Raw genomic sequence first — 27,385 nt, 5'->3', positions numbered from 1 at the left:
TTTTTGTTTTTTTAATAAATCCAACACCGTGACATTACATGACACTTTATTTAAAATACAAAATAACATCATATAGGGAGACTTTTACACACAATACATACAGGCAAGACTAGTTTTCTAAGAGTCCTGTGTTAAAGGAGGACGGGGTCACAATCAGTTCCTACTGAAATCGTCGGGGGGATTTTCTTCCAGCCTCAGCCAGATGTTGTGGTGAACTCTGGCTGCTGGGGCGTCTCGCCTTCACTGGCAGTACTTGAGATGCATATGTGGCACTGGGTTTCTATGGTAACTGACATGGGTTGTGCTGGCTGCATTGGTAACAAACACCCCTGAGAAAGTAGAGAAAGTATTCGGACTGATTCTGGGACGTCCCGCTCCGTGCCTGTGGTGATGTTAGTCGCTGGCAGTGCTGCTCTACTCGTCCTGATAATCCAGCTCTCTCTCTCTCTCTCTCTCTCTCTCTCTCTCCTGCCGCTGCTGTTTTTGTAGCTGTGTTACAGTGCAACATGGAAGCAGAACTAGGAACTTTTTTTTTTTTTTTTTTTATGGAAATAATCCTACTCATCCGGTCTCTCTCTCTGACTGATCCGATCAAACATGGCGGCGCTGTCGTCGATGTCTCAATTCCCAGCTGAGCCGCGTCGCTCGAAACTCTCCAGCAGAGCCCCAGCTTAGGGATGGTTACCACTTGTTACCTTCTGAGATGTTCGCCATCTTTAGTGTATTTAATGTGGGTGTTTTCTGAGAGGGGGAACGGGTCTTTCTCTTCCCCCCGGTTGTCTCACACCTCCTCTGGATCCATGGGCCCCTCGGCGCCCTGCGGGGCGTCGGAGTGGAGCCGCAGGATGGGCTTGTTGCACATGGGGCACACGCTGCGGATCTCCAGCCACTTGAGCAGGCACCTGGGAGGAGGAAACGCAGGAGCAGTGTGTTTACTGCAGCAGTTCGTTCCGTTCAAGAGATGAAGAAAAGGCATTTAAATGGAATATCGAGATAGAAGCAAAAACAAGCAATGCCAATATGGCACTGGAATTTAAGTGGGTAAATATTTTTTCTTGCATAGTTTTGATCAAAAATGTACATACACTCTGTGTCTACAAATTTCCGCCCCTTGGAAACAATTAATCGCGATTAATCGATTATTGATATGATCATCAACTAATTTAGTAATCAATTAATCATTTGCATACGGACTAAAAAAAAAAAAGGAAGAAAATTGCCAAAAGAACAACTCCCTAAGACCAGTACTTGAAACTGCACAGAAAATATATAAATTTTGCATTTAAGATAAAAACTTTCTTTGTAAATATGTTCTACCCAGAACTCCTCAGGTGTTTCACCTTTAGCTTCACCTGGTACAAATTCAGTACAAAAAAAATCAATTAAGAACATCCATTTATTAATAGGTTAATCAGAAAATAAAGAATTATTAGTGTTTAGTAAAGAAATGCATCTTAGGCAATAAAATGTGTATTGTGTTTAAAAAGGGAAATTAATAATTTCTGTCTTTTAATGTATTTCTAATAGTGTATAAAAATAACGATTAACTGGTTAAATGAAAAATCTGCAGAATGTGCCTTTTCTTCCCCAAATCCAGGCAGAATAATCAATAGAATAATTGACAGAGTAATCGATTACAAAAAGAATAGTTACAACTATGTTATAAATATTAAATATTTAACTAGTCACGCTCTATTGCCAGTTATTACCCAATCATGAAATGAAAATGCTGAGGCCAAGATAGAGATCAAAGTTTCAGCAGAAGTGTGCTGTATGAGAAAATTATGTTGTTCCACCGGTTTGTTCGTCTTATAACGGTTTAGCCTTCCAATGAAGAGAAGGCTAAACCGTAGAAAATGAGGATCTGACATATTTTAGTTGTCAGAAAGATTCAGCTTATCTCAGCTCAGAAACAGACAGGAGTCTCTGCTTATTAGGGGAATGGAAATGCAAACAGATCTGACAGATGACATCACATAAGTCAGGGGTGTCCAAAGAGCGGCCCAGGAGCTATTAGTGACCCTTGGACTAATTTTCCCAAACTGCAGTTTAAGAACAATACAAATTGTAGAACCATGTCTACCTGAAAAGCCGACTTTGATGCACTCAAATCAGCTTTTACTGAATCAATGAAACTTGACTATAAGTGTAGAAAGCATTCTGAAAACACAAATTCTCTTCTTACAACCGAGAATGGCGCTAATCTCTCCAGAAGCCTTTAGAGCTCAGCAACACTCACTTCTTGTGAAATGCATGTGAGCACGGACACACGCCCAGTTCGTCTCGGGTCCTGAATTCTTCCAGGCACACGGCGCAGGTTTGCTACATCAACAGAAACAGAGCGGCTTAGTTTAAGGCAAAAGAAGGACAAAACGTTCCTCAGAGTGCCACGGAGAGCATCGTGTACTTCAGTTCTTGAACGGCCCGGTTGTCTCCTTCGAACCAGCGAGTCATTTGTTTTTCTCATTTCACGGTAATTTAATTTATCTCTAATGAACAAATAGGCCGTTGTTGAGAAATTGCTATCTTGCTTTGTTTCCAAGCAACAAGACCAGTTGGACACAAATAATAATAATAAAATGCTTCCCATAAAAACAGAAATGTGCTTTCTCCAAGCATCTAGTTGAGGCTCGAATTTAAAGACAATTCAAAATTGTTAAATTTTTCTGTATTTTGGGAATCAAAATTATTCTGTTAATTCGTTTCCCTAATTAAACTGAAAATACATTTTAAATACCTATTATACATTTCTATGCTGAAATGTTTTTTTTATTGATCTCAGATGATGTCATAGCCTTAAAGGTTGTCATTAGCAGTAAGTGGAAAATCACTCCAATTAACAGAAATAGCAGCTTGAAAACACCAGCGTGTGTGTAATAATTTCACTTAGTGACTGGAGTGACTAAAATCAAGGAATGTTTTAATAATATTCTAATTGGTCGAAAATGGCTGTATGTATGTGCACTGCTGTCATTGTAACAGTCACACGTGTGACGCTTGTGCAGATGCGCTCAAATTGACCTTATTTAAAGGCATCTCCACCCTAATTAATGCAGTACGGCCAACTAATCACGCCTGAAAGGAAAAGCTGATTGAGTTAACCCGACTAAACAAACACACCCAGCTCATAATTTACCATCTGAGCTCTTGTGGAAAAGTATTCTGGCTAAAATAAAATGTCCTTGTTCAAAAAAGAAGAAAAAAAATAATAATCAAGCTTTTACAGAAAAAGGGACTCACTCCGAGAAGGCTCAGCTTCTTGCTGGCTCCTTTCAGCACCACCTGCAGTGAAGAGAGTGAGGAGAAAATGTTGGATATTTCCTTTAAAGCTCTTCCTATTCTTCCAGTTCATTCTCCCAGTGCAGGAGCCACGAGCTTAATGCAGAGAGCCAAGAAAGTTTTTCCTCACACAGTCCCTTCCTTTTACCTCTTTCACACAGTTCATAAAAAACCAGCGAGTAAATACTGACACACAGGTGGAGTCAAGGCCATCTATAAAAAGTGCAACACGGTGGACTTCCACGAATTTATAACATCCTTCAGAAACCTTGTAGGGCTGAAACAATTGACTAATTCAGTAATTGATTAATCGCTAACTGGAATATGCAGATTCAAAAATAGGAAGTTTGATGAAGAAACAACAGAGTCAGTGCAGCAATTAAGCTAAAACTGTACAAAAAAATTAATAAATAGCCCTGTTTTTGTAAATAGGTTCTACTCAGGACTCCTTAAATGGTACATTTAACTTTTTCAGCTGAGCTTTTCACATGTTGATGTTGGAAGGATTTTGTTTTTTTTTTCCTGCAGACCCATCCTCTGCAATAACTGATCAAGCATTCGCTTAAGGAATGCGACAATGTTGCACTTTAGGGAATAAAATGTTTATTTTCTTGCTGAAAACAGAATTAAACTGTCTATTTGGAGCTTTATTTCTAACATTTAAGAAGAAAAAAAGGCTTAAGCAATTAAATGACAAAATCTGCAGAATGTGCCAATTTTTTATCCGATTAACCGTCATAGTAATCGATTACTGATATAATCGCCAGTTGTAGCCGTACATCCTTGTGTTACACAGTCCCTCACAGTGACGGGTACAGGTGCAACGTACCTCGTTGTAGCTGAACTGCTCCCTGGTTCCTTGCTGTTTTAACCTGAGGGAGACACAAGAGAGGATAACGCTGCCGTCTGCACAGTGACAACTGCATAAGGGGAGAAACGGGCTTCAAATATGACAGGTTTACACTGAAACGTGTTTGGTTCAGTCAAAGCGGACGTAAATCGCAAGGCTAATTGTCAATTCATGGGGCTTGTTCAGAAGCTCTGTAATAAAGTTAAAAGCAGAAGAGATCAGCCGTCATGCGTTGATTAAAGATGTAGGTAGGGTTGGTGTTGGGTTTCACCCGGACAGACTTTCCCCACTTCTATCATCCTGCTCGTCAAAAGGAGGAAAGTGGGGCGAGTGTTACAATACAAGCTGTCAATTAAAAGGCGTATTTGTTGGTTCTCCTCGTAAAGCTGTATCAAAAGCCTTTAGAGTTTTATATTTTGCAGTAGTCTGACTATTTGCTAAAAATATTGAGCAAAACCTTCAAGTTGAGTCATTTATTTTGTAGGAATCCCATGTAAAGAATAAATATTTCAACAAAATCACCAGTGACCCAATTTATGTAAGAATCAATTTCTAAATAAATATTACTGAGCCCATTTTTTATGCTTTTTTTTTTTTTTTTTTTTTTTTGGAGTTTATTAAGAGGTTTCAGGAAATTCCCCTTCAGTAATCCACGGCTTTCCGTTTTCCAGGGGCACAAGTAAAGAGAATAGAGATTATGGGGGAGTTATAGTGCCACATATTAAAATAGGGAATACTAATCATTATGTCACTTATGATTTTTTCAAAACCGATTATTTTTTAACATACGTAAAGGAGAAAAAAAACCTTTAATATTCATATCAAAAAGTTGAATATTTGTCTGTTTGCCTTTGAACTTGTAGGTCTTTTGCACATCTTTTGCCAGCAAATCTTGTCGGTTCTGGGTCTGGAGAACGTTCCAGAGGTTAAGCATCTGTTTTGAAGTAGGTAGTGAAAGGAAAGATGAGGTAATGCTGTGCTCAGATCGGAAACTCTGAATTCTCAAGTCAAGCTAAATGAAATTCCTCCACAGAAGGCTGGAAGCTTCTCACCACCGCTGATCTCAAAGCCCAATATGGCTGCTGTATATAGAAAACGTAGCACTAGCAGAAGAAAAGGCAGAAGTCATAGTGGTGTTCAGCCCGTCTTTGAAAAAGCAGCTACACTGTTAAAACACATTAAATGGAAAGTTTTTTTTCTTTTTTTTATCTGATCATGGAGAACAACAGCTTTAACATCCCACTGCTTTTCCCTCCTAACTGGATCACAGTTATTGTTGGGTCTCATTTCCAGATCAGGAACACACCAGCATTTGAGAAATTGGTCCCATCACAATGCCATTTCCCTTTATAATCATTTAAAATAAAAAATAAATGCTTATATAGGATGTACTACGCAGTTATTTTTAGGTAGAAAGAAAATTGAGAGTAAAAATGTAATTCAGATGATGGCCACTAGGTGCTTGTGGCGTTAGTAAACTTCCTCAATTTCTAAACAAGAACATGGAGCTCTTTTTTTCTGCATGTCTAATTACCAAACCGCCTAGTATTAGTGTGCTCATGTAGTTCTTAGTCAACGGGTTTTGCAAATGTAAAATGGGCTTCAGTAATGATTTTGGGAAAGATTTCAGACACTAAACCAATTCCAAGTCAAGCAAATCAGACATTTTTCTCAGACCAGACTGAGATAGTTTATTCTGAACAAGCTCAACGTAGGTCTCATCTGATTAGCAGTTCCAGGTAAATTTATAGCATGCACACACACACACACACGCACACACTCATAACTAAGGGCATAAAAGACCGATTAACCTAACATGGATATTTTTGAACTGTGTGAGGAAGCCTGAATACCCAGAAAGAATCCACACAGGACGCCGTGTGGCAAAGAACCCCAAAGTCAAACACTAGCAACTTTCATGCTAGTAATGTGGCGCCCACACACCTAAGCAAATGTCTTTTATCTGAGTTTTTGAAGATAACTAGTATGGCATGTTGTCTTGTATCTCCTGTTCTGGGGTGGATAAGAGAAACGGCAATCTCTCATCATGTCACATTTTTATGCCAGCAGGGAAAACAAATTGGGAAAACACAATTTAGAGTCTGGAGACCTTCAGAATGGTCCCCCCCCCCAAAAAAAGGGTAAATTATGCCTGTATTTAATACGCTGGAATGTCTGGGATGCTGATAAATGTTGCACAGATGATCACTAAAAATAAATAGTTCTGTTTGTGGAATGTTTTGTTTTTAATGAATAAATATGAGGAAGTTACTGTTTTTTATGCAAAAAGATAATAAGTAAAGTTCTTTATTCAGCTACCAGCGGTGCCAATAAATGAAGGGTGTCGTTTGTGCATAAACATATTGAGAAACAGTCACAGAACTAGTTTATATACAGCAATTGTTTTTTTGTTTTATTTTTTGTTTGTTTCTTTAATACTTCTCTAATATCTTTTTTTTTGGCCTGGCTTCCTCCTCATCAAATTTGTCGCCAGCTTTGTCTTTCTGCTCTCTGGGGCCGGACAGGTGTCGCTTAGTGGCTTTCACAGACAGCAGCACCCTGCTCCGTCTGAAAGTAACGCAGGTGTGCGCAGAAAGCGAGAAAACCGAGGCAGCAGGGATGTGGCTGAACATCAAAGGACGAGGTGAAAGGTCTCAACTTGCTAAGTTGATGCAAATCCACCTGCAGAGTTGGTGAGACGTAATTTGCTAACGAGTAACAAACGAACCCGATTCCCCTGCTGCTTGTTTGAAGAAAGTGTTACAAACGTAAAATAGCAGGTTTTAATTCTAGTGGAGAGTGAGATTTATATCCGTTCTAAAATGGATATAAAATCCAAATCTATTTTAAGTCTGATTTTTGTCCCAGCTACTGGACGAAGGACCTTACCTGAAAAGGTAGCAGCAGAAGATGAGGCTGAGCATGAAGACGAAGAGGCCGATGCCCAGGACGATGACATAGATGTTGAGGGGGAGGTGGTAGATGTCAGACGTCATGCTGCAGTAGTGTTCAGAGCGATGAAAACTCAAACCACAAAGGCATCCTGCCAAGAAGAGCGTTCAAATGCACAAGTTTGTCACTCGGTGCGTTTATGACGCCGAAGCTTTCCCTTGTTCTTTTGTCGTTTCAAATGAGTAACTGCAACCTACTATGTTACTTTTTACAAATTTGCTTCTGCATATGTTTACTGTATTAAAACTGACATTTTGTTGCCTTTATCAACAGAAACACGGGAATAAACATGCTTTCTGCAGCAACTTTTTCCTCACAATCTTTGTGAGAAGCTCCTTTTGTGTTTCTAAAGTGAGCCACACCATATTTGGATTACAAAACCCATAATAGAGTCACATTATTGGAAATACAGCAAAACTGTGATTATGTTGTTAATTGTTATGACCATTTACAATGTATTCATTGTAAACATAGCACATAGTTAGTGATTTGTGGTTCACAATACAGATTGTTTACATCCGAGCAACATGGTTTATTGAAAAGTCGGTTCTGGTATAAGTGAGCAAATCGATCCACAATATCGATAATATCAATACCAGGCCTTGTTACAATATCAGTGTGATAAGATCGACACTTTAGTTTCAGATTCCTGCTTGAAATTTTTATTTATTCTGGCATTTTAGTTTCTCAACTGAACCGCAAAGAAGATTTTTATTTGAATTATTCTCAATCTATAAAACAATACACACAAGTTTAAACTAAAGTATTAGTTGGGCTTTAACAAAGTAATACAAAGGAGAACTCACAACGGTCAGAAGTTTGATATAATACCTAGATAATGAGTAATGGGGTCGGGAATACCGGCCCCATCAGATCGATACCAAAATAAGCACACCTCTAGCATCGGCCCTGATCTGGCATTTCAATGAAGAAAAAAGATAGTTTCTCATCGAATTTACCAGAGAATCTCAAAGCCCTCCTGAAAGAACACAACATTAACAGCGCAGAGACGATAAATTAACAAATCAGCCTAAAACCTAAAACACCAGAGTCCGCCAACAACAGATCCCCGTCCTCTTGGTGCTGACGGGTACAAAACGTCTTGTGGGTTTAAACGCAACACGCAGGTGTGTCCGGGGAGCTGCGCCTGGCACTGCGGTGGCAACCGAGGCGCTCGCAGGATTGAGCGTTAATTGCCTGTGAACAAGACAAACATGAAGGATGGACAGCACTTCTGTCACGACACCATCTGTTCCACAGAATCTTCCGAGATGACTGGCAGAGTGTGAGTGCAGGCGTGTGTGTGTGTGTGTGTGTGTGCGTGTGTGTGTGTCAGAGCGTGTGGGGGAGGCCGTGTGGTTGGGATTTGTTGCCGAGGAAGTGGGGGTGTGCTAAACAGAACGTACTCTCAGGGGAACAAAAAAAAAGCACCATTTGGTCAAACCATAGAGGAGGAAGCCCCACTTCCACAGACCACATGTGTTCCTATTAATTTGCTGTACAGGATGCTGTTTGCCAGCCTCTAAGTGACCATGTGTCGCTCTTCACAGTGAGGGAATGGGTCCAGCTTGCAGGCAGCGGGCAGGGGGGGTGAGTTTGCCATGGCACAAGGCGGGTTAGGAGATTTATGAGGGCACGGGGTCAAGTAGGGACATCCGAAGGGAGCGTCAGACATTACGCAGTTTTAAACGAATATACACTGCGTGTACACAAAACACTAAGTGATTAGTTTGAGATTATCGGACATATAAAGTGGGAAAAATATCAATGTTTAATATTTTTACAGCAGATTTGGGGGAGAGGATATTTTGTGTTCTTAGGGACAAACATGTCAAGGTTATATTTTAAGGGTTAATCCATGTGAACGGTGTGAAGGTTTGGACTGGTTTGGTTTGATTTGGCGTGGCTTTAGCAGCTGGTGTACGGATAACTGGACCAAGTCAAGCTGATATGACCCAGTTAATCAGGCGGGCGGCTAGCCTGTAGTCCGCTGCCTTACGCAGTTTGAAACGGATGTACAGTGTGTGACATGCGGTTCTGATGTTTTCCAACTTTAGTTTTAAAATAACATTAGTTTTATAAGAGCTACCAACGACGCTCTTTTGGTTTCCACAACGTGACCATTAAAGTTTCTTAGGGTGTTTTTGCCACTGAACATATTTCCAAACAGCCAAATGTGTCTGTCTGTTAGTTTTTCTTTTGTTTTGTTTTTCTCAGCCAGCTGACCTGCAGTGTGCAACCTGAGACAACGGGTACCAGAAAATAACAAGAGAGGTTTACAATATCCTTGAATTCAGCTTTATCACACGCATATTACTTCCTGCTTTGTTTCAATCTCGTCAGTCAAGTCTGCAGACTGCCACCACCTCGCGTGTATTTACTGGTCGGCGGTGAAATCCACTCACTTACCGTTACACCATTGGAATGGTTGCATGAAATTCGACTCCCAAGGAGGCAGCAGTGAATTCAGGGCCCTGTCAGGAGAAGAGACTGGAGAAACGCCAGAAGCAGTGGATCCGGAGGCTCAGATGCCGTAACTTGTTTCTTTCTTAGCAAAGGTTTCCCTCCCTGACCTGGATCTTTGCGTTAGCTCCTTCAGAAACAAGTCATGGGAGATTTTCAGATTCCAGAAATCCTCGGGAGGTGTGGTTCCTTTTTGTTGTTGTTGTTGTTGTTGTTGTTGTTGGCTCAGCAGTCTGGGCTGCACAGCATTCTCCCAAATCTGGATTAACTACTCTGGGTTGAGTTGAGGCGGCGAAGATTTGGGTCTGGGGACCTCAGATGTTTCTGAATGATGTCACCAAAGGAGAGAGAAGAAGAAAACAAAGAAACATGGCTGAGAACATACAGGAGCAGAGGCCTGGTGAAACGAGTGAGGACTTGTTATTGTAAAAAAAAAAAAAAAAGCCAAGACCTCACTGAATCATAAACAACAAGCAGCTTGCAAACAGGAAATACTCACATTTCTAACAGGGAGAAGAGGAAAGAGCCTCCTTGACTTCACTTTGCGTCACTTTGCGGTGTCGTCTCCTCTCTCCACCCCAACACCACAGCCTCTCACCAGTTACAATGACATCCAGCGTTAAAATGAACAAATCCTCAACCCTCAACGAAGGCAATAATCCAACATTAATCTGCGCTGTTGTCTTCCTCCTATAAAGCAGCTCTTTCTAACAGCGGATTTTCACAAGTCTCACCCCCTCTCCGGTCTCCTCTTCCTCCAGTCCTCCGATCTTGCAGTCGGCGCTCCTCCTCGGCGACGAAGGCAGCGATGTTCTCCTTCTCCAAGAGCAAACAAAGTGAGGACAGCTCCATGCAGTCACCAGCAGTCCTCTATAGCTGCTGTGTGTTTGTGTGACACTCGGAGAAGATACGTGCGTGTGTTTTGTTTGTGCGTAGGGAGGGGGATCCTACTCTCCCTCTAACCATCTGCTCCTTCGATTAAGAAAAGACGGAAAGAAGAAAAAAAAAATCTGAGACAAAGGCGGAGTGTGTTTGTTAGCCTCTCACACCTCCAGCTGGCTTTGTCATGGCAGGCTTCTCCCCCTCTTTGCTCCTTTTTTTTCAGTCCATAATGGTGCCTGCAGTTTGCCTTTTTTCCCCCCCTTCTTTCCTCTCCCTCGCTCCTCTCTCTTGCTGCTCTGCTTCGGGTTTGTAAACAGATCTCTGCTCATGTGACCAGCCGTTTTGCCTCGCAACTCTCTTCTCCGACAGCCCTCCCTCGCAGCCTCCGTCCTCCAATCTGCAGGAGGAGGCCAGCCAGAATGAGACAGACGTTGACGAATGGGGGCGCCTGCGAGCACGACGTGCGTGCGTGCGTGCGTGCGTTTGCGCGTTTCTTGTCCACCCCTCCACCACTCTCCCTCCTCCATACACTCCCATGCATGTGTGTGTGTGTGTGTGTGTGTGTGTGTGCGTGTGTGTGTGTGTGTGTGTGTGCGTGTGTGTGTGTGAGTGAAAGAGAGAGAGACTTGCAGCAAAGTCAAGGGAGCCCAATGATACGCGCATGGCTGATGTCCTGACAACCAAAACAAAGCAGTGTGTGTGAAATGGAGGTCAGGTAGGAAAGAAACGAAATCTGCCTTAACAAAAAAAAAAAAAAAAGGTATTAAATAAACATAAATCTTAAGCACTGGGGAGAATTTATGAAAAGATATTAATAAAAAAAAAATGCAGGCAGAAAATCACAAGCTGGACACACCCCCACACCAGCAGGCCTGGCTGCCAATCCGCTGAGGAGAACAGCTGCTGGGCAAGGAGATGGTCAAGGGGAGGGCTGCTCCATTAATCCCCAGGGGGCATGGAGGGAGGGTATGGAAGGAGGGACGGAAAGAAGAGTCAGTGGGATGCATGGCATTTCCAACACCTCCCTCCCCCTTCACCTCTCACACACTGGTAAAATACGTGGTGTGAACTTAAAAATTAGGCCTTCACTGCTCCGTCTGAATTTCTCCCATTGACTTGGATTTCTCTGGTAGCATTTAAAACGGACCAATCAGCACACTGAAGGAGAAGTTGCGATCGATGAAGTCGATTTTAAGCGCTGGTTTGGAATTGAAGTCTGCCTATAGTTTTAGCAATGGCAGTGGAGGAACTGAGCGACCACAACTCTAAACATTGCATTAACATGAATTAAATCAACATCTTGTTCAGCTCTTTGCAGGGGGCGGGGATGCTTCTTTCCTGCTGTAAAGTTGACAGTCAATGTCTGTGGAGTCTGAGATTTAGCCCTTGGGTTTGTTGCAACTGTGGCAGCATTTTTTGTACTCTGTATAAAAAAAGAAGCTGTGACAGTGACAGACAGAAACAGTTTTGAAAATAGCACCACCAGCTAACAGCTGCTAACAAAGCCAAAGTTTACATCTGCTTTTGAACTCCCTGTCTGTGAGAAGCTGCAGGGCCATTTTTTTTTTATAACAGAGCTGGACCGTATTTGATCTTCTACGGTTTAGAGATGGTTGTGGGTAGTTATATACTGAACAGAGATTGTTGCCTTAAGAACCCCACATCTTGTTTCAACTTGTCTTGTGAGCTAATTTCATCTAGCTTTAATAAAACAGCGACACTTCAGTGGAGAACCCAATTCAGACAATTTTCTGACTGAATTGTTGCCATGAGGCTAAAATTAATGAAGAAATTTGAACTCTCCCCTTTGTTTTTAATCGTCGTTTTAAACTGCTGTTTCTGGGAGAAGCATCTGACTCAGCGTTCTGAGGCTTTTGACACCTTAACCTCTAATGTTCACCCTAACAATAAGCTCAGAGTAAGTAGAGAAAAATGTTTTCTTTTGCACATTTGTGGGCTGACAAGAATATTATACTACTGTGGATTTAGAACAGCTAATTGAAAGAAAATCAGATTAACCCTTTATTGACTTTTCTTAGTTCCTGCAACAGCCGGCTGAGCTGCAGTTCTTAAAAAAAAAAAAACCCTGATATTGTGTACATGGCTGATGTATTTTCACCAATTTCTTTGACAGTATTAGCATAAGCATTACTAGCATATCCAGTTGTGAATAAATACATTATCTATATTAAACCTGTTGAATAAACACATTATTTATGTTACACCTGTTGAATAAACACATTATTTATGTTACACCTGTTGAATAAACACATTATTTATGTTAAACCTGTTGAATAAACACATTATCTATGTTAAACCTGTTGAATAAACAAATTACCTGTTACACCTGTTGAATAAACACATTATTTATGTTACACCTGTTGAATAAACACATTACCTGTTACACCTGTTGAATAAACACATTATTTATGTTACACCTGTTGAATAAACACATTATTTATGTTAAACCTGTTGAATAAACACATTATTTATGTTAAACCTGTTGAATAAACACATTATTTATGTTACACCTGTTGAATAAACACATTACCTGTTACACCTGTTGAATAAACACATTATCTATGTTAAACCTGTTGAATAAACAAATTACCTGTTACACCTGTTGAATAAACACATTATCTATGTTAAACCTGTTGAATAAACACATTATCTATGTTAAACCTGTTGCCTATAAATGCCCTCATTGCTGACGTTGATGCTGGTGTGAATTTATACGTTGATATATTGCTCAGTAATTCTCTGAGATCTACGTTTAGGTTAAAGTGTCCTATTGAATCTAGGGTATTAATTGGATGAACTCAAATGAAGTAAAACCTTATTTTAATCAATTAAAACCTTACTTCAAGCCTAAATATCTGCTTCGCCATTAATAATGTTGCTGGAAGAAATGATCTTGATTTGACCAACTTCAATCCAGAGAAACCAAAGCAATGAATAACTGCTGTTTTTAGGTTCTCAGCTCCTTTAAAATCTTCATTAAAACATTCTTAATCCAGCAAAATTTTGTGCCGTCATCCTGATGCTCAGTTTTATGCATTAGATTTGAAAATCTAACAACAATTCCCTATGAAGATACAATCCTGACTTTGAAAATATCTGTGCCACCCCCAGGTTCAATACCCAGTATGAGTCCTGCACTTACAGCATGTAGTGGAAGCTGCAGGTACAAACCAATTATTAGCGATTCTGACAGGTTGCATCTTATTCAATAAGATGCTACAAGTATTACTAAACCGTCTCTCTTTGTGAACATGTTCCTTCCACGTAAAAATGGAAGAGTACAATGTGGTTGGTTTGCATTGCTACTTGGAGTTTGCAACATAACATTATTAAAAAACCATGGCAGCGAAAATGCTGTCAATCAGGACCTGATGTGCGAGGAAGACAAATCAAACCCAAACTTGGCCCCAGACGGGGTAGGAAGAGCAGGAAAAACAACGGTGGCCCAAACATTAGTCATTTTGTTTCATTTCAGTAAAATGTAGCAACATTCTGATAACAAATATAATTTCATGTCATCACCTTCTCCAGTAGTTTGTCGGTGACACACGCTGATTTTTACAGTGCAACGGCGTTACCTATGAGGACAGCCGGGTCATCTGGACGGATGACTAAATGCACAGCTAAACACACTACATGCATTGTTGCTCGTTCCAAGTCTGCAGGCTGAACTTGCCAGACGGCAACAGGTTGGTGGTTTTAGAAATAGCATGCACTGCTGTGAAATATGGTTTTCAAGAGAACAACATTGAATCAACAACTTCCTGAGTTTACTCAGATAAGCATAGTCAGCCGCCACTGTTGACATGTTAAAAGGGGCTTTAAACAACACTTCCAATAACAGGTGTACAAAAAAAAGAAAGAAAGAAAAGTCCTCCTTCTGTGTGAAGTTGTACAAGAGTGTCACTGACAACAACAACAACAACAACAAAAAAACCCCACAATGAGTAAATGACATGCAAATCTTGACCTTGTTTTCATTCTCACTTGTAAATGTTCTGGCAGCCACATTCTTTTGTTTTTGCATAAACTTTACATTTGCTTTGAAGTTGATAAAGTTACAATGCAGGATTTCCAACTCAGAAGAAAAAGGCGTACACAGTATCACTACATCCGGGAACATATGTCATTTAAGTGTTATTGTGTAACGTCTGCTTACAGCTGACAAAGTGATGTTGAATTCAGCTGCTTCACTGTAACCCACACCGGTATGGACATTTTAATGACAGCCATACAGTCAGTCGTCAGCCCGGGGTCTTTCTGCATGGAGTTTGCATGTTCTCCCTGTGCATGGTGGGTTCTCTCCGGGTTCTCCGGCTTCCTCCCACAGTACAAAAACATGACTGTCAGGCTAATTGGTCTCTCTAAATTCTCCCTAGGTGTGAGTGTGTGTGTGCATGGTTGTGCGTCCTGTCTGGCGACCTGTCCAGGGTGAACCCCGCCTCTCACCTGGAAACTGAGCTGGAGATTGGCACCAGCAACCCTCCTGACCCCATTGGGGACAAGGGTGAACAGAAAATGGATGGATATTTAGTGTTGAAAATTAGCAGGAGCTACTTGTCCTGACGGAAGTGGCACAACAATTGATAAAAGCTACAATTTTAGAAATTGTGCATTGAATTAAGATTATGTCAGAGTTGTGCACATGTCCAATATGCATTATATGTTCTCTCTAAAAGAACAAGTTATTTTCTCAAAGTTGATCAAATAGGTCCTTAGGATTTCTAAAGGCCACTCTGAGAATTTCCTTTTTGGTTCCTGCCTTTAGGTTCAGTCCTTGAACACAAAGAGTTGATCTCAGAAATCCCTTTGCTAATACTTAAATGCCATTTTAAGTGAGTCAGAGCCAATTTAAAACTGATTGTATGTTAAGTTCTCTGATCTTTGTCATTTAGATGTCTTACATAATTCATAGGTCAGAGTGACGCAGCGTAGCAAAAGAAATTAAATGATGGAGGAAACAGTAAAATTAGAAAGAAAAGCTCTGAAAAGCCTTCGGAAATCTGCAAGAAATATTGGCCAATGTAACTTTAAACAAAGAAAAAAAAAAGTTTAACTGAATGGAAGCAAAATATAAAGAGATGGGCAATGATTGCAGACTTTGTCAGAGTAACAAAGTCTTTTTTCTTTAACCTCTAAGACGAGGAAACAAAATGAAGGCTACATCTCTGGAACACAGTGAGTGACTGAGAGCTAATTCGTAAGCGTTTTAACTCAGTTTTCTTCAAACCTTACTGTAATACACGGCCCATTCCCTTTTTTTGGTCTCGTGGGCGTGTCCGTTTGCGAAGCCATTAAATCCCTCGTTTATCTTCCCGTTCAGCTTGCTATTGTTTTCACCGTCCATCTGGTCCTTCCTCAGCGCCAGCGCCGGCTTACACGTGTGCCAGTTCCACAAGACCTTGTTCATGTCGTCCTGGGCCCTGATGCCCAGCAGCTTGTCTTCGTCACTTCTCTTGTCCTCGTCTTCGTCGCCGTTGTCGTCCTTCCCGGAGCGATGGCGGTGGAGGCTCTGCATCTCTCCGCTGATGTTCTCAAAGTACTGCTGGATGCACACTTTGGCGAAGCTCTTCGCATGCTCCTTGCAGGTCTCATCAAACATCTTGCGCTCAATGTCGATGTAATGGGACCAGTATTTGGTTTTGAGGAAAGCGGCTTGGGTGAAGCACGGTCTGATGGCCCGGATGAGGAAGGCGGTGAAGGTCATCATGAGGAGAAAAATCCACCCGCATGCCTGTAAGGGGGCGAGGTTTTTAGATTAAGAGACTGCATTTGCTTGTGATAGATTTCCACTTGGTAAAGTGGAAATAACACATTTAACAGGCTTCCTGCAACCTTCACAGCTCAGCAACTTCATTTATGTTACAAACACTTCATTTGCAAGATATGGGACTTCTGAGCCTGCATTTTTGCCCCCAGGCTACTCAGAGACCTAAACAACAGCGTGGGTGTTTTATGGGAGGCGTGAAATAGGTCTCATTTTCATGGATAACACATTTGGAGACTTGTAGAAAAAAAAAAAACATCACAAAAGTAAATGTAACCTGTGAAGAATATTAGAGGTAAAATAATCTCACTGCAAACAAGGAGGGTGCAGGTAATGTCATGGTGCCACCATTTAACATTTTTTATGACTTTTCTTGTTCAATCAGGAATTGTCTTCTTACCTTCCTTAGGGATATTTTGTATCTGCGTTGACAACTGAGGATAGAAATAGGTTTATACAATCTGCTCATAGTTTACTAAAAGGAAATGTGGTTTTATGAGTTGTAAATATTATTTGTTTACCAGCAGGAGGACACTGAGTGATTTTAGTTTGATCTGGAGCCATAATTTGTCCTAGTTCTTACATTTCAGTTGACACCGATGTAGGGATGAGAACCACAATCATTGAAAACAGGTTATTATTTATAAGTAAATTTGATTATACAGGAGATTTGAGTATTAAAATTAACAGGAATAATTCATCATTACACTTAATTATTACGTGAAATAGCATAATACACAAATGTTAAGTGGGCACAAAATGACTTGTTCTCAATTGCAGTATTTACTCAACGAAGAGACAAAGTAGTTAATATCTCAGTCGCCACCCTTCAACATTTTATTATATCTTCTGAATTATTCTTTTTCTGTTGCTGCTTCATATTGCATATCTTCACCAAGTCCACTTCCTTATGGTGTACCTTTAAGTTCTGCTTTAGGGCCTTTCTTATTTCTGCTGTACATTCCCGGTCTCTGGCACATTCTGAGCAGAGGACGATCAATTGCAGATCATTTTCATACCTCATGAGGTTTCTTAAACTCCGTTTTTAGACACAAGTTTGTTTTATGATCTACACATGTTTGCACCTGAAAATCAACCAAAGGTTTCCATACACAGAATAGGAAGGTTAAAAGTCAATCCACCAGTATTAAACCCAATCCTGTATGATCTGTGAGGGAATTTATACAGCTTTGGGGAACACTCAAAGCTGTACTGTATAATGATGTAGTGATTTTAGACAACGCACAGCGGCAGCAGCTGTTTAGTTCATGGACAAAGCCACCAGACCATCCTCCAGACTCTACACTGTAAAAAAAAAAAACCCAACTAACTTATGGTGAAATACCAGCAGATGTGGTTACCAGAATTTAACATATAAAATTCTGGCAACCATAGCTGTCAGTAATTTAGAGATGTCTTTTTTTTAAATCAATGTACCTGACCTGAGCAATATGTTCAGCAGAACAACCTGATGCAGATAACGACTCACAACATTGTTCTTGTATTGAAGGAGTGCATTCACTATTTGCACATCTGTGTGAGGATTGTGACAGATATCTACGTCCTAAAGGGGGTAAATCAGGAACACATAACTTATGCATTTTATTTGTGTGAATGCCTAGACTTGTGTGTCCTGGGCTTTAGGTTTTCTGTGAAAAGGCAATGGGATCCATAATGGGAGTTCTGTGGTTGTGTCTTTATTGTGAAGTTTTGACTTGAAAGAGGTTTAAGTTGCATGTCCGTCATCAGTGCTTTGACTGCTTAAAAAAGTTGGAGGGATGAAAATTCTTATTGAACTATGCCAACAAAATCATGCACATCAATTGTACATCAGAATATGGAAACTCTTGCACCTTTTATGTCTTGTGTTAAGTCTTAGGGAACATTCTGTTACACTTTGACTTTGGCTCAGACATTCCCAGCTGGGCTTCCAATTTCAAGTGGTATTTTTGAAAATAATAATAAGAATGATTTTCTGTTGATTTTTTTTTTTTTGATTATCCATTTTGTGGTTTCATGTTTTGAACGGTGTTAAATAAACAGATTTTTACTTTATTTACTTCAGGGACCTCAAAATAACAACCTTGTGATTTTTAAAAAATCATATATCTGATTTGCCTGGCAAATTAACCTCATGTTACTTCTTCTTGTGTTTTATCCTGAGAAAAAGTAAAAACAACTAGGCATACCTGTGATATACACTTGATGTACCGTGTTGCTGCCACTCTTATTTCCTGATGCTCAAACAGGTCTTTGCAGGGGATTCTGGCCAACAGTCGGATCTTCTCTGTCTCCGACATCCCTTTAACAAAGCTGGAATTCCCAAACTTTTCAATATCCAAGTTGATGCTGAAAGCGCAGAGGAAGCTCTTCCCGTCCATGAGGGTGACCGACACCCATAAAGCCGGGGCGATCAACGATCTCTGGGTGATTGAACAAAACATGTAGCGCAGGATTGTTGGATCCTTCGTCCGGCTCCCTGTGGGTCTTTTCCACTCCTCGGCGAGCACCGACACATTATTGTTCAAGACAAAGCCCAACAAAAAGAACCATATGGGAGGGACGACGAGAAGCCCGATACCGTAGGTGTAGTTGTATTCTGGCATACAGGGGCAGCTGAACTCAAAGGCAGAGTACATCTGGGCACTTGCTAATGCCATGATGCCACAAATCCCATTCATGAAAGACTCCTGGTTGGACTGGAGGAACTGGAACATCATACGAAACTTATCCATTGTGTGGGATGTGGTGGACGCTTTGGCTTACAGGTACTGAAATTTCTGTAAAAAGACTGTTTAAGAAGGATTGTTAGATAGACAGCACTTCTCATTTGAAATGAAAAACAGTAGTTTGAACCTCTTTCAAAAAAAAAAAAAAAAAAACCTAAGTTGATGCTAAGTTAGATTTTTAATAATGTTCAATAATATTTAATGAGGTGTCAGTGACGTTCTTCTGAGATTTTGATCCATATTGACCTGATAGCCTGATGGAGTTGCTGCTGATTTCTCAGCTTTGTATTGATGATGTGGAGCTCTTTGTTCTACCACATCTAAAATTTGCACTAATTAATTGTGATCTGATGACTCTGAAGGCCATTAGGGTACAGTGGACTAGTTGTTCTGCTCAAGAAACCAGTTTGGTTTCTTCACATCGGCTGTGACATTTCAGCGATACTCAGCTGGTACTAATGGGCCCAATGTTTGCCAAGAACAATTGCCCATACTTTTATGCCACCACCACAAGGCTGAAGCAGTGATACAAGGCAAGATGGATCCTCCTTTATGTTGGCTACACCCTATTCTGACAATAACATCTAAATCTCACAGCCAAAATCAAGGCTCATCAAACCACTGTTTTACCAATCTGTCCATTGTTCAGGTTTGGGAAACGTGAAATCTGTGGCCTCGGTTTGCTGATGGTAGCTGGCAGGAGTGGCACCTGGTTTGGTCTTGTGGTCCGAGGGCTTCAAGTGTGATACACTCAATGATGGTGTTTGTAAAATCTTGTTTGTAATGAGTGGTTATGTAAGCTACTGTTCCTTTTCAATCATCTTCCCTTACAAAAAAATCCCATGAAAATCACATGTGGTTCACACAAATTTTACATGTAAATGATGTGAATCACATGTGAAAGCACATGAATACGTGTGATTTTGGAATGTTTTGTGGTAAAATCACATGTGAATCACACATTTCCACATGTGATCACATGTGAAAATCACACAAAAAATCACATGTGATCACATATGATTTTCATGTGATCACATGTGAATCACATGGAAATGTGTGAATCACATGTGATTTTACCACAAAACATTCCAAAATCACACATATTCATGTGCTTTCACATGTGATTCACATCATTCACATGTAAAATTTGCGTGAACCACATGTGATCACATGTGATTTTCATGGGATTTTTTTGTAAGGGTTGAACCAGTCTGACTGTTCTTCTCTGACATCAGCAACACATTTTCATCCAGACAGCTTCTCCTCACTGGATAGTCTCTCTTTTGTTGTCTGTAAACCTGAGAGATGTTTGTGTCCATCTGGCACAAACATTTACGCTACGTTCAAAGCCACTTGGTTTCAACATTCGTCTTCACAACATTGACGTGCCTAAACTCACTGAGCCGCCGACGTGTGATAGGCTGATTCAAGATTTGTGTTACACGGTAAATGGTCAGGTGTACCTAATAAAAAGGCTAGTAAATGTTCTATCAACCAGATAATAATATCTGAGTGCAAAGTGATTACAAGAGCTATTATATTTTTTTATTAAGAAGAAACAAGTAGGAGATTTAAAGTTTTGTTTATATCCGCAGACTTAATAGTAACAGAAAATACATTTTGGCTGAGAAGCATTGCTGGATTTCACCAGACAGAAAGAAGATGCAGCAACTATTTACAATTTATCTATAAAATATTTGTAATTTACTTATCCAACAACAAAGTTGAAGACAGAGATTTAGTTGAACATGTTGATGGTACACATATTCATAGATATTGTTCTCATATTAACTTCACACTTACCTTGTTATTTAGACTTGGATAAACAGCTGAAAAGATAAAGTTGTCATATAACCATAATGTCCATAGGTGGTGTCTTGCATCTCCGTTTGTACGCAGCGTACATATGCACCTGGCTGACTGAGAGGTGATTCTCCGGTGATACTCAAATCTGAGCTAAGCTCCTGTCATCAAGCCCCTCCCTTCACTGTGTTGCAGCGATTTGAGAAAATATATTTTCTCACAAGCAAACCTAATGAAGCCTGTGAATATCTTACACTCTTTATTTCAACCCCCTTCTCACTTTATATTCTGCATTATTATATGAAAAGCAAAGTGTTTCTGTGTCAATCCAATAAATCCCATCAGTGAGAGTGCCTGGATTGTTCCTGCATCGCTACAACGAGCCAGACATGCAAACAAACGTTCAAACCATTCAAATATCTGTGGCTCTGGATGGAAAATTTGGTTGCAGTCACATAGGTGAAGGGTGAATCTGTTTCCAATTGCTTGGAGAAGAAATGAGCGTGAACAAGGTTGAAATAGTTTATATATGTATATATATCACACAGGAGTTTCAATATATATGGATCCACAAAATGAATTGAAGCTTGACAAACCAGTTTTAAGCCTACAAGAAGATAAAAGGCAGCGGTTCACTCCACTGTTCATGAACACTAGCCATTTAATACACTTCAGTCTGCAACCTGATACCGATTGTCAACAACAGGAAAATTATTTCTCTGAGTCAAAGATTTGTGTACACTGATTTTATGTAATGCGAACAGTGCTGCATTAAGAAACGCCTCCTTTCCATTGACACTCTAGTCAAAGACGACAAAGGCTCACCGCCTGTTAATATATTAAGGTAAATCTTTAACACCAGAAATACAACAAAACTTTTTTATAACCACCAATAATACGGAGGAAACACAAAGCCATAGCATTTATTCAAATAACTCAAACTGAAATTATGAAAATTGTCAAGCTAACCAGTAGTTACGTTTTATTACTTGAAAAAATTAGTTTGTTTAAAATATGTTTTGCATGTTGCTGAAATACATTATCTGATACCAGTTCTCCTTAAAGCCTCCTGTAGTTGATAGTGAAGTAATTTTTTCTATCTCTGGAACACAGCCCGCAATAAGTTTCAAAATCAGTTAGATAACATACATTTAATCAACTATAAAAATATAGTTTTAGACGTTTTTCAGATTTTACAGATGATTGGATTTAACAGATTTTTGATCCAAACTTCTCACAGCTTTTTTACGGCTTAAAAATTGATTGGTTATTGTGACTGTGAATAGTAACAAAACTGGAATTACTATTTCATAGTGTTTACAGGGAGATATTGTTTAGAAAGACTACATTGTTTTAGATAAATTCTCAATATGAGCTTCAGATACTCATCTACTGGTTGGATTAGTATTAGATCAAAAACAACAGCAAAAATCCTAAGTTTTCTATTTAAATTTGAAACACTTTTAGACAGTTTTGGTACCTTTCAATGACAGAAAATGTCATTATTTGGCATCATCTCTGCAGGCTGCTGTGGAGTCGTTGCATTTGCATATAGTTGAAACCGGACATATATTTACTCTGTTTAAAAAGAAACATGACCCAGTTTTCTCACTGTCTAAGATTGCAACAGACTAAACTTTTTCTGTTTTAGTATGGCCTGGAGTACCAAAGCTATTTTCTCTTTTCTAAATGCCAGAATAATGAGAGAAATTTGGATTTAACTTCAATTTTCTTTGTATTAGATTTGCCTCTTAAAACTATGTGGCAAGGGTCTAATGTTCTAAGTTTCTAATGTTTGCTGTAAATTTGCCCCATTTCTCAAGAACTGCTGTAACTGAGTCACGTTTATAGGCCAGCTTATTGGCTCACACCTGCCCACAAATCTTATCAAACTGATCAGGGCTTTTTGATGGCCACGATTAGAATCGTTGTTGTCATTAGAAGATCCATTTGTGCCCAAACTTTCATTTCCTGGCTGAAAACTCAACGTCTTTTTCACTTTCATTGTTTTAGTTTACAAACTGTGGTCAACTGTGAATTGTTTAAATCCCTCAATCTGTACTCTTCGAACTTGAACAGGTTCTTTCGACATTTAGCAAGCAGAGATAGTTTTAGTCATCCAAACTAATCAAAAACAGGAAAGAAATTCCTTTATGTCATAAACACAGAAAAAAAAGTTGAGTTTTTAAACAGTGCATGAAAACTTCTGGTTTCAGCCTATGTAGCTGCATCATCTGCAGTACATTTGGCACTGAATGTGAAATGAGTAGGCAGTTTCAGGAAGTCAGCTCGAACCTTTTACTTGTGCATATTGCACAGGAAAGTGTCGAAGCAGAACACATGGGGTTGCGTGAGCAGGAAGTAAGTTGAACCTTCGACTAAAATAGGAAGAGATCTCAGAGCAAGTGGCAGCATAAGGTCGTTTCCTCCTTTGTACCTTTTCACATATTACCGGGACACCCTACTGCTGAGATAAACATTCTCTCATTCAGGTGTGTATGATTATTTATATTTGACGTGTTTTCTACATAATAAAGCCTCATGCTTGATTTGAAAACACCCATCAGGACATAATAAAGAGATAAATTCAGAATTGCTTCAGCAGGTTCAGGAAGTTACTTTTTTCCCTCTTTGGCAATGCATCGTTGTAAAACTTACCAGCAGCATATTTTTCTTAGAAAACTAGAATGCAGTTACAAAAAATTCTTTCTTTTTATTTTATTTTTTACAATTTTGACTTATGCCTTACAAAAGTATTTATTTCTCCTGAGCTTTTTCCACATTTTGTTACATTGCAAACTTCATTTGACTTCTTGGTGATTTTTGTGTGGTAGACAAAAACACAAAGTCTGCCCATGAAAAATGATGAATGATTTAATTTTTTTTTCTTTTTTACACTATAAAACTCTTGTGTGCATATGTACTCAGCACCCTGAAGGGCAGGGAAGTTTGTTACTTTCCTGCCCCTAAATAAAATCTTGTGCAACCAACCACATTCAAAAGTCAGCTAGTTAGTAAACATTCCACCTGGGTGGAATCTACAGAATGCTGCATGTGGTGGAAAACTTACACCCTGAACACATCATGCGCACTATAAAACAATGTTTTAGCAGCACTATGCTAAATGATGAATGCTTGTCTTCATCAAGACAGGCTAACTAGCCAGAGTTGATAGAAAGATGGGGAAGGAAACCTGTTATAGGCTGCAGGTTGGGGTAGAGGTTTGCCTTCCAGAAGGACAATCATCTTAAGCATGCAGCCAAAGCTACAGTGGAACAGCTTGATGGTCCAATTCTAAATATAACTGTAATATTTGGACAAATTTGAACATGAATATTCACAGACTTTTTCCACACAATCTGACTAAGCTTGAGCTACTTTGAAAATAAGAATGGAGAAAAATGTTAACATAGCAGCACATCTTCATTGTGAGCCATATCAAAATCATGAATGTCCACAAAGGGTCGATCTCTGCCAGAATGTATTAATAAAACATTATTGATACATTTAATAATGTTTGTATTATGTTTGTAAACATTTTAGTGGTTTACAAACAGCTAAAAATATTAACCAGTAGCTGTATGTATTTAATGAATACTCGTTAAAATAAAATGTTTAACACCTTCTCACATTGATGTAATTGGGCAGCATACAAATAAAACCTGCTGTGATTTGATTGATACAATAATATTTTGGCACACAACTGCTACCTTGAAGGTTATATTTAACTTTATGTAAGTCTACGAAGTATTGACTCAGAGAACCAGAGGAGAAATCCACACTTTTCCGATTATTTAAAATACATATTTTTGAAACCCCCAATATCATATTCTCACCAAATAATGTGTTTGGGGTTGTCATGAAGTAAATTAAAAGGTAAAGATATTTGAGCTGTATTTGAAAGTGAACTAATTGCTGCCTCCGTATTCCTTCCCAGGCTGCGCAGATGATGCAAGATACTCTGGTGCGAGTGTTTGTGGTGGCTGCAGGTCTTCTGTTGTGTCCCCGGGATAATCCTGGGGTTGAGGAATGGGACGATGCCGTCGACGAGGATTTGCAAAAGCACGAGCAGATGCTGCTGGAAGGGGAAGAGAAATTTGTCCAACCATCGGCACGAGTCAGTTACAAAATAAAAGAACCGCAAGGTGACATAAATAAAAATCCAGAGCAACAGAATCAGTCCAATCAACATGACAAAGATGAACCATTGGACACAGATGTGGCTGTTGCTGAAAGAGGAACTTTTGATCCCAAATTACCAGTGGGACACATGACAAGTAAATCTGCTGCCGTGAATCTGACTGAAAATCTTGACAATCAGGAGGGAGAAGATTTTAGTAGTGGGAGCTCAGAACAAGATAGTCTGCAGGGACATTATGAGAGGTCAGAAGGAGCAACGATCCACCCAGAAGATCGAGACTCACCTGCCTCACATGTCTACAGCAAGACAGAAAACGAAACCTCAGAGAAAGGTATTGCAGAATGGGAAAGCGATTATCTCTGGTACATCTGGAACACATTTTCCATCATTTCCATAATGCGCTTCGTCAGGAAATACCTGAAGAGAAATCTCCAAACAGATCAGGAAGAGACCAGGATCTCCCCTCGCAGATCTCCTAAAGTGTCGCTGCCTGACGTTGAAACTCTGCAGAGCTTTTATGCTCAATGTGTTCAGGCCTCAGCTGAGAAAATGTTGAGGGAGAAGGTTTTTTTGGAAGGATTCGCAAATGACCTCTTGGAGGCCATGAGGACGGTTTGTGAAAACAACGGCAGCATGTTGATTGAGGACTTTCAGATGGTGAAAGAGCGAGACGTCATTGTTCATTTTGCTCCATGCAAACCATATAGCGTCCGCTGCCTGCTTTGGAACAACCCGGCGAGTGATCCGCTGCTGGACACGCAAGTCTGCGGTCAGATAAAACTCCTGAAAGAAGAGAAAGTACCAAACGGCTGCCCCTGCCAGTCCGCCGATGCAGACGACATGGTTTGCCTGGTACATTCAGAGAGCGACAAAGCAAAAACAAAAGTGGCTGATGCTTTCAATGGACCTCTGTGCAGCAAGAACACTCCTTTTCTGTCAAAATCGAAGATCACCCGGTGGTTTCAGAACACAGTCAAACAAGCCTGGACACAGATCTCACATAAATACGAGTTTGAGCTCAGCATCAGCTACGCTGAGGCTCCAGGCGCTCTGGTGGTTCGCTTCAAGTCAGGGAAGAAGATCAACTTCAGTTTGAAGCCGGTGGTTAAGTTCAACACAGAAGCTCATTTCTGCATCACACCCTGGTCCTCCAGTGATGTGGACACTTTCTGGGCGCTGTCGCTCTCCGTCTACGAAGACCGCCTCCTGGAACATCTCTCCAAACGCCTCCCTGTGAACTCCTGTCGTGATCAAATTCTTGAAATTGCCTCCTTCCTTCATAGGAGACAGGAAGCGCTGACAGGGAAGACTGCAGTAAAGTACATCCACTTCAAAATAGCATTAATGCACCTTCTGCTGGCCAAAAAAATATCGCAGTGGCAACCAAACTTTGCTACCTGCAGGCTACAAGACCTGCTGAGCTTTGTGGAGGAATGTCTTAAGAGGAAGCACCTGGCCCACATTCTCATTGGCAACCCTTTGGCTGAGGTTACTGGACTGCCTAAAGAAATCTGCAGAGCAAAGCCAGTGAACCTGTTTCATGTCTTTGTGGAAGATGACTGTGCATACAAGAATGGTGTCCTGCATTTCCAAGAGATGTTTCAAAATGCCCACATGTTGATACATGAATATGTTGCTCAACCTCAGGCTGGCACAAAATCCTTTGCTTAAAACTGTGTACAGTTAGACAAATAATTTTTCAAATAATCATATACAGTATGTGCAGGTGCATCTTAATTACAGGGTGACAAGAAGGGAGCCTAACCAGAGGGAAACTTGCTATGTTGACTTTGGACTTGATCGTACTCAGTGGACTTGCACCTGCAGACACAGCTCCTTGAATCAACACAGGTTTCTGTTGTCCCCGTTTTTTGTACGGTGACTTTTTTTTCTTCCTCTCAACTCTTCATTTACATGCTTGCTTACAGGACTCTGAACAATGAGGTTCTTTAGCTGTTACTTTTCGTAACTTACTGGCCTTGTGGAGAGTCCAGTCATCTGTCTGCTGGATTACTGTCAACTCAGTCTTCCCCGTGATTGTGCAGAGTAGAGCAACATTTCACAATTGGAACATTTAATGCATTAGGTAATTTCCTGACCAACTGAATTTTGCATTTCCACCTTCTGTAAGCCTTAATCCTCTAAATTAACAGAGGATAAAGGCCTTGAAATACATCAGTCTTATCCACATTTGAACCAAATTATTAAAATAAAAATGTTTAGTTGGTGATCTAATCTATTTAGATATAACTGTATTTAAATAATGAAGTATTGGTATATCATGTGGTAAGTCCATGCGTAAAGCATTTATTTGAAGGAGATTGCTACAAAATTTCAGATTTCATCAAAGTCTTAGAAGTACATTTGTTTCTGCGGTCATCTTTTGAGGAGACCTCAGTAGACCGTCAAATTCAACTTCTTAAATTAAACTTTACTTTCAAAGTCAATCTTCCAAGAGCGACTGGAGATCGTTTCCTTGGGTGCTTCTGGGTGAAAAG

General features: G+C 40.1%; 3 protein-coding genes across 5 annotated transcripts; 1 reads left to right on the top strand and 2 right to left on the bottom strand.

Moving 5' to 3' along the window:
* Window positions 1-29: 29 nt before the first annotated feature.
* Window positions 30-10,940, bottom strand: zgc:175214 (uncharacterized protein LOC557610 homolog). Of its 2 annotated transcripts, XM_044114239.1 has the most exons (8): window positions 10,279-10,867; window positions 10,044-10,135; window positions 9,491-9,868; window positions 7,019-7,172; window positions 4,109-4,151; window positions 3,241-3,282; window positions 2,240-2,322; window positions 30-902 (listed from the first exon to the last, which is right to left on the bottom strand). In XM_044114239.1, the coding sequence occupies exons 3-8, from the start codon at window positions 9,513-9,515 to the stop codon at window positions 782-784; spliced, it is 468 nt and encodes a 155-aa protein (XP_043970174.1). In that variant the 5' UTR covers window positions 9,516-9,868; window positions 10,044-10,135; window positions 10,279-10,867; the 3' UTR covers window positions 30-781. The 2 variants fall into 2 exon arrangements, with proteins under 2 accessions (XP_043970174.1, XP_043970172.1); XM_044114237.1 differs by having other exon boundaries at window positions 10,044-10,940.
* A 3,966-nt stretch (window positions 10,941-14,906) lies between these two features.
* On the bottom strand, window positions 14,907-18,976 carry LOC122829566 (calcium homeostasis modulator protein 1). Its single transcript, XM_044114227.1, has 2 exons — window positions 18,404-18,976; window positions 14,907-16,181 (listed from the first exon to the last, which is right to left on the bottom strand). The coding sequence occupies exons 1-2, from the start codon at window positions 18,947-18,949 to the stop codon at window positions 15,672-15,674; spliced, it is 1,056 nt and encodes a 351-aa protein (XP_043970162.1). The 5' UTR covers window positions 18,950-18,976; the 3' UTR covers window positions 14,907-15,671.
* Window positions 18,972-27,122, top strand: LOC122829546 (inositol 1,4,5-trisphosphate receptor-interacting protein). Of its 2 annotated transcripts, none has more exons than XM_044114199.1 (2): window positions 18,972-18,982; window positions 24,684-27,122. In XM_044114199.1, exon 2 carries the CDS (start codon window positions 24,693-24,695, stop codon window positions 26,556-26,558), a length of 1,866 nt encoding a protein of 621 aa, XP_043970134.1. In that variant the 5' UTR covers window positions 18,972-18,982; window positions 24,684-24,692; the 3' UTR covers window positions 26,559-27,122. The 2 variants fall into 2 exon arrangements, with proteins under 2 accessions (XP_043970134.1, XP_043970133.1); XM_044114198.1 differs by lacking the exon at window positions 18,972-18,982 and adding an exon at window positions 23,142-23,238.
* The last annotated feature ends 263 nt before the right edge of the window (window positions 27,123-27,385 follow it).

Source organism: Gambusia affinis, linkage group LG04, assembly GCF_019740435.1.
Source record: "Gambusia affinis linkage group LG04, SWU_Gaff_1.0, whole genome shotgun sequence".
Classification (NCBI taxonomy): domain Eukaryota; kingdom Metazoa; phylum Chordata; class Actinopteri; order Cyprinodontiformes; family Poeciliidae; genus Gambusia; species Gambusia affinis.
This window is presented reverse-complemented; position numbering and strand designations above follow the sequence as displayed.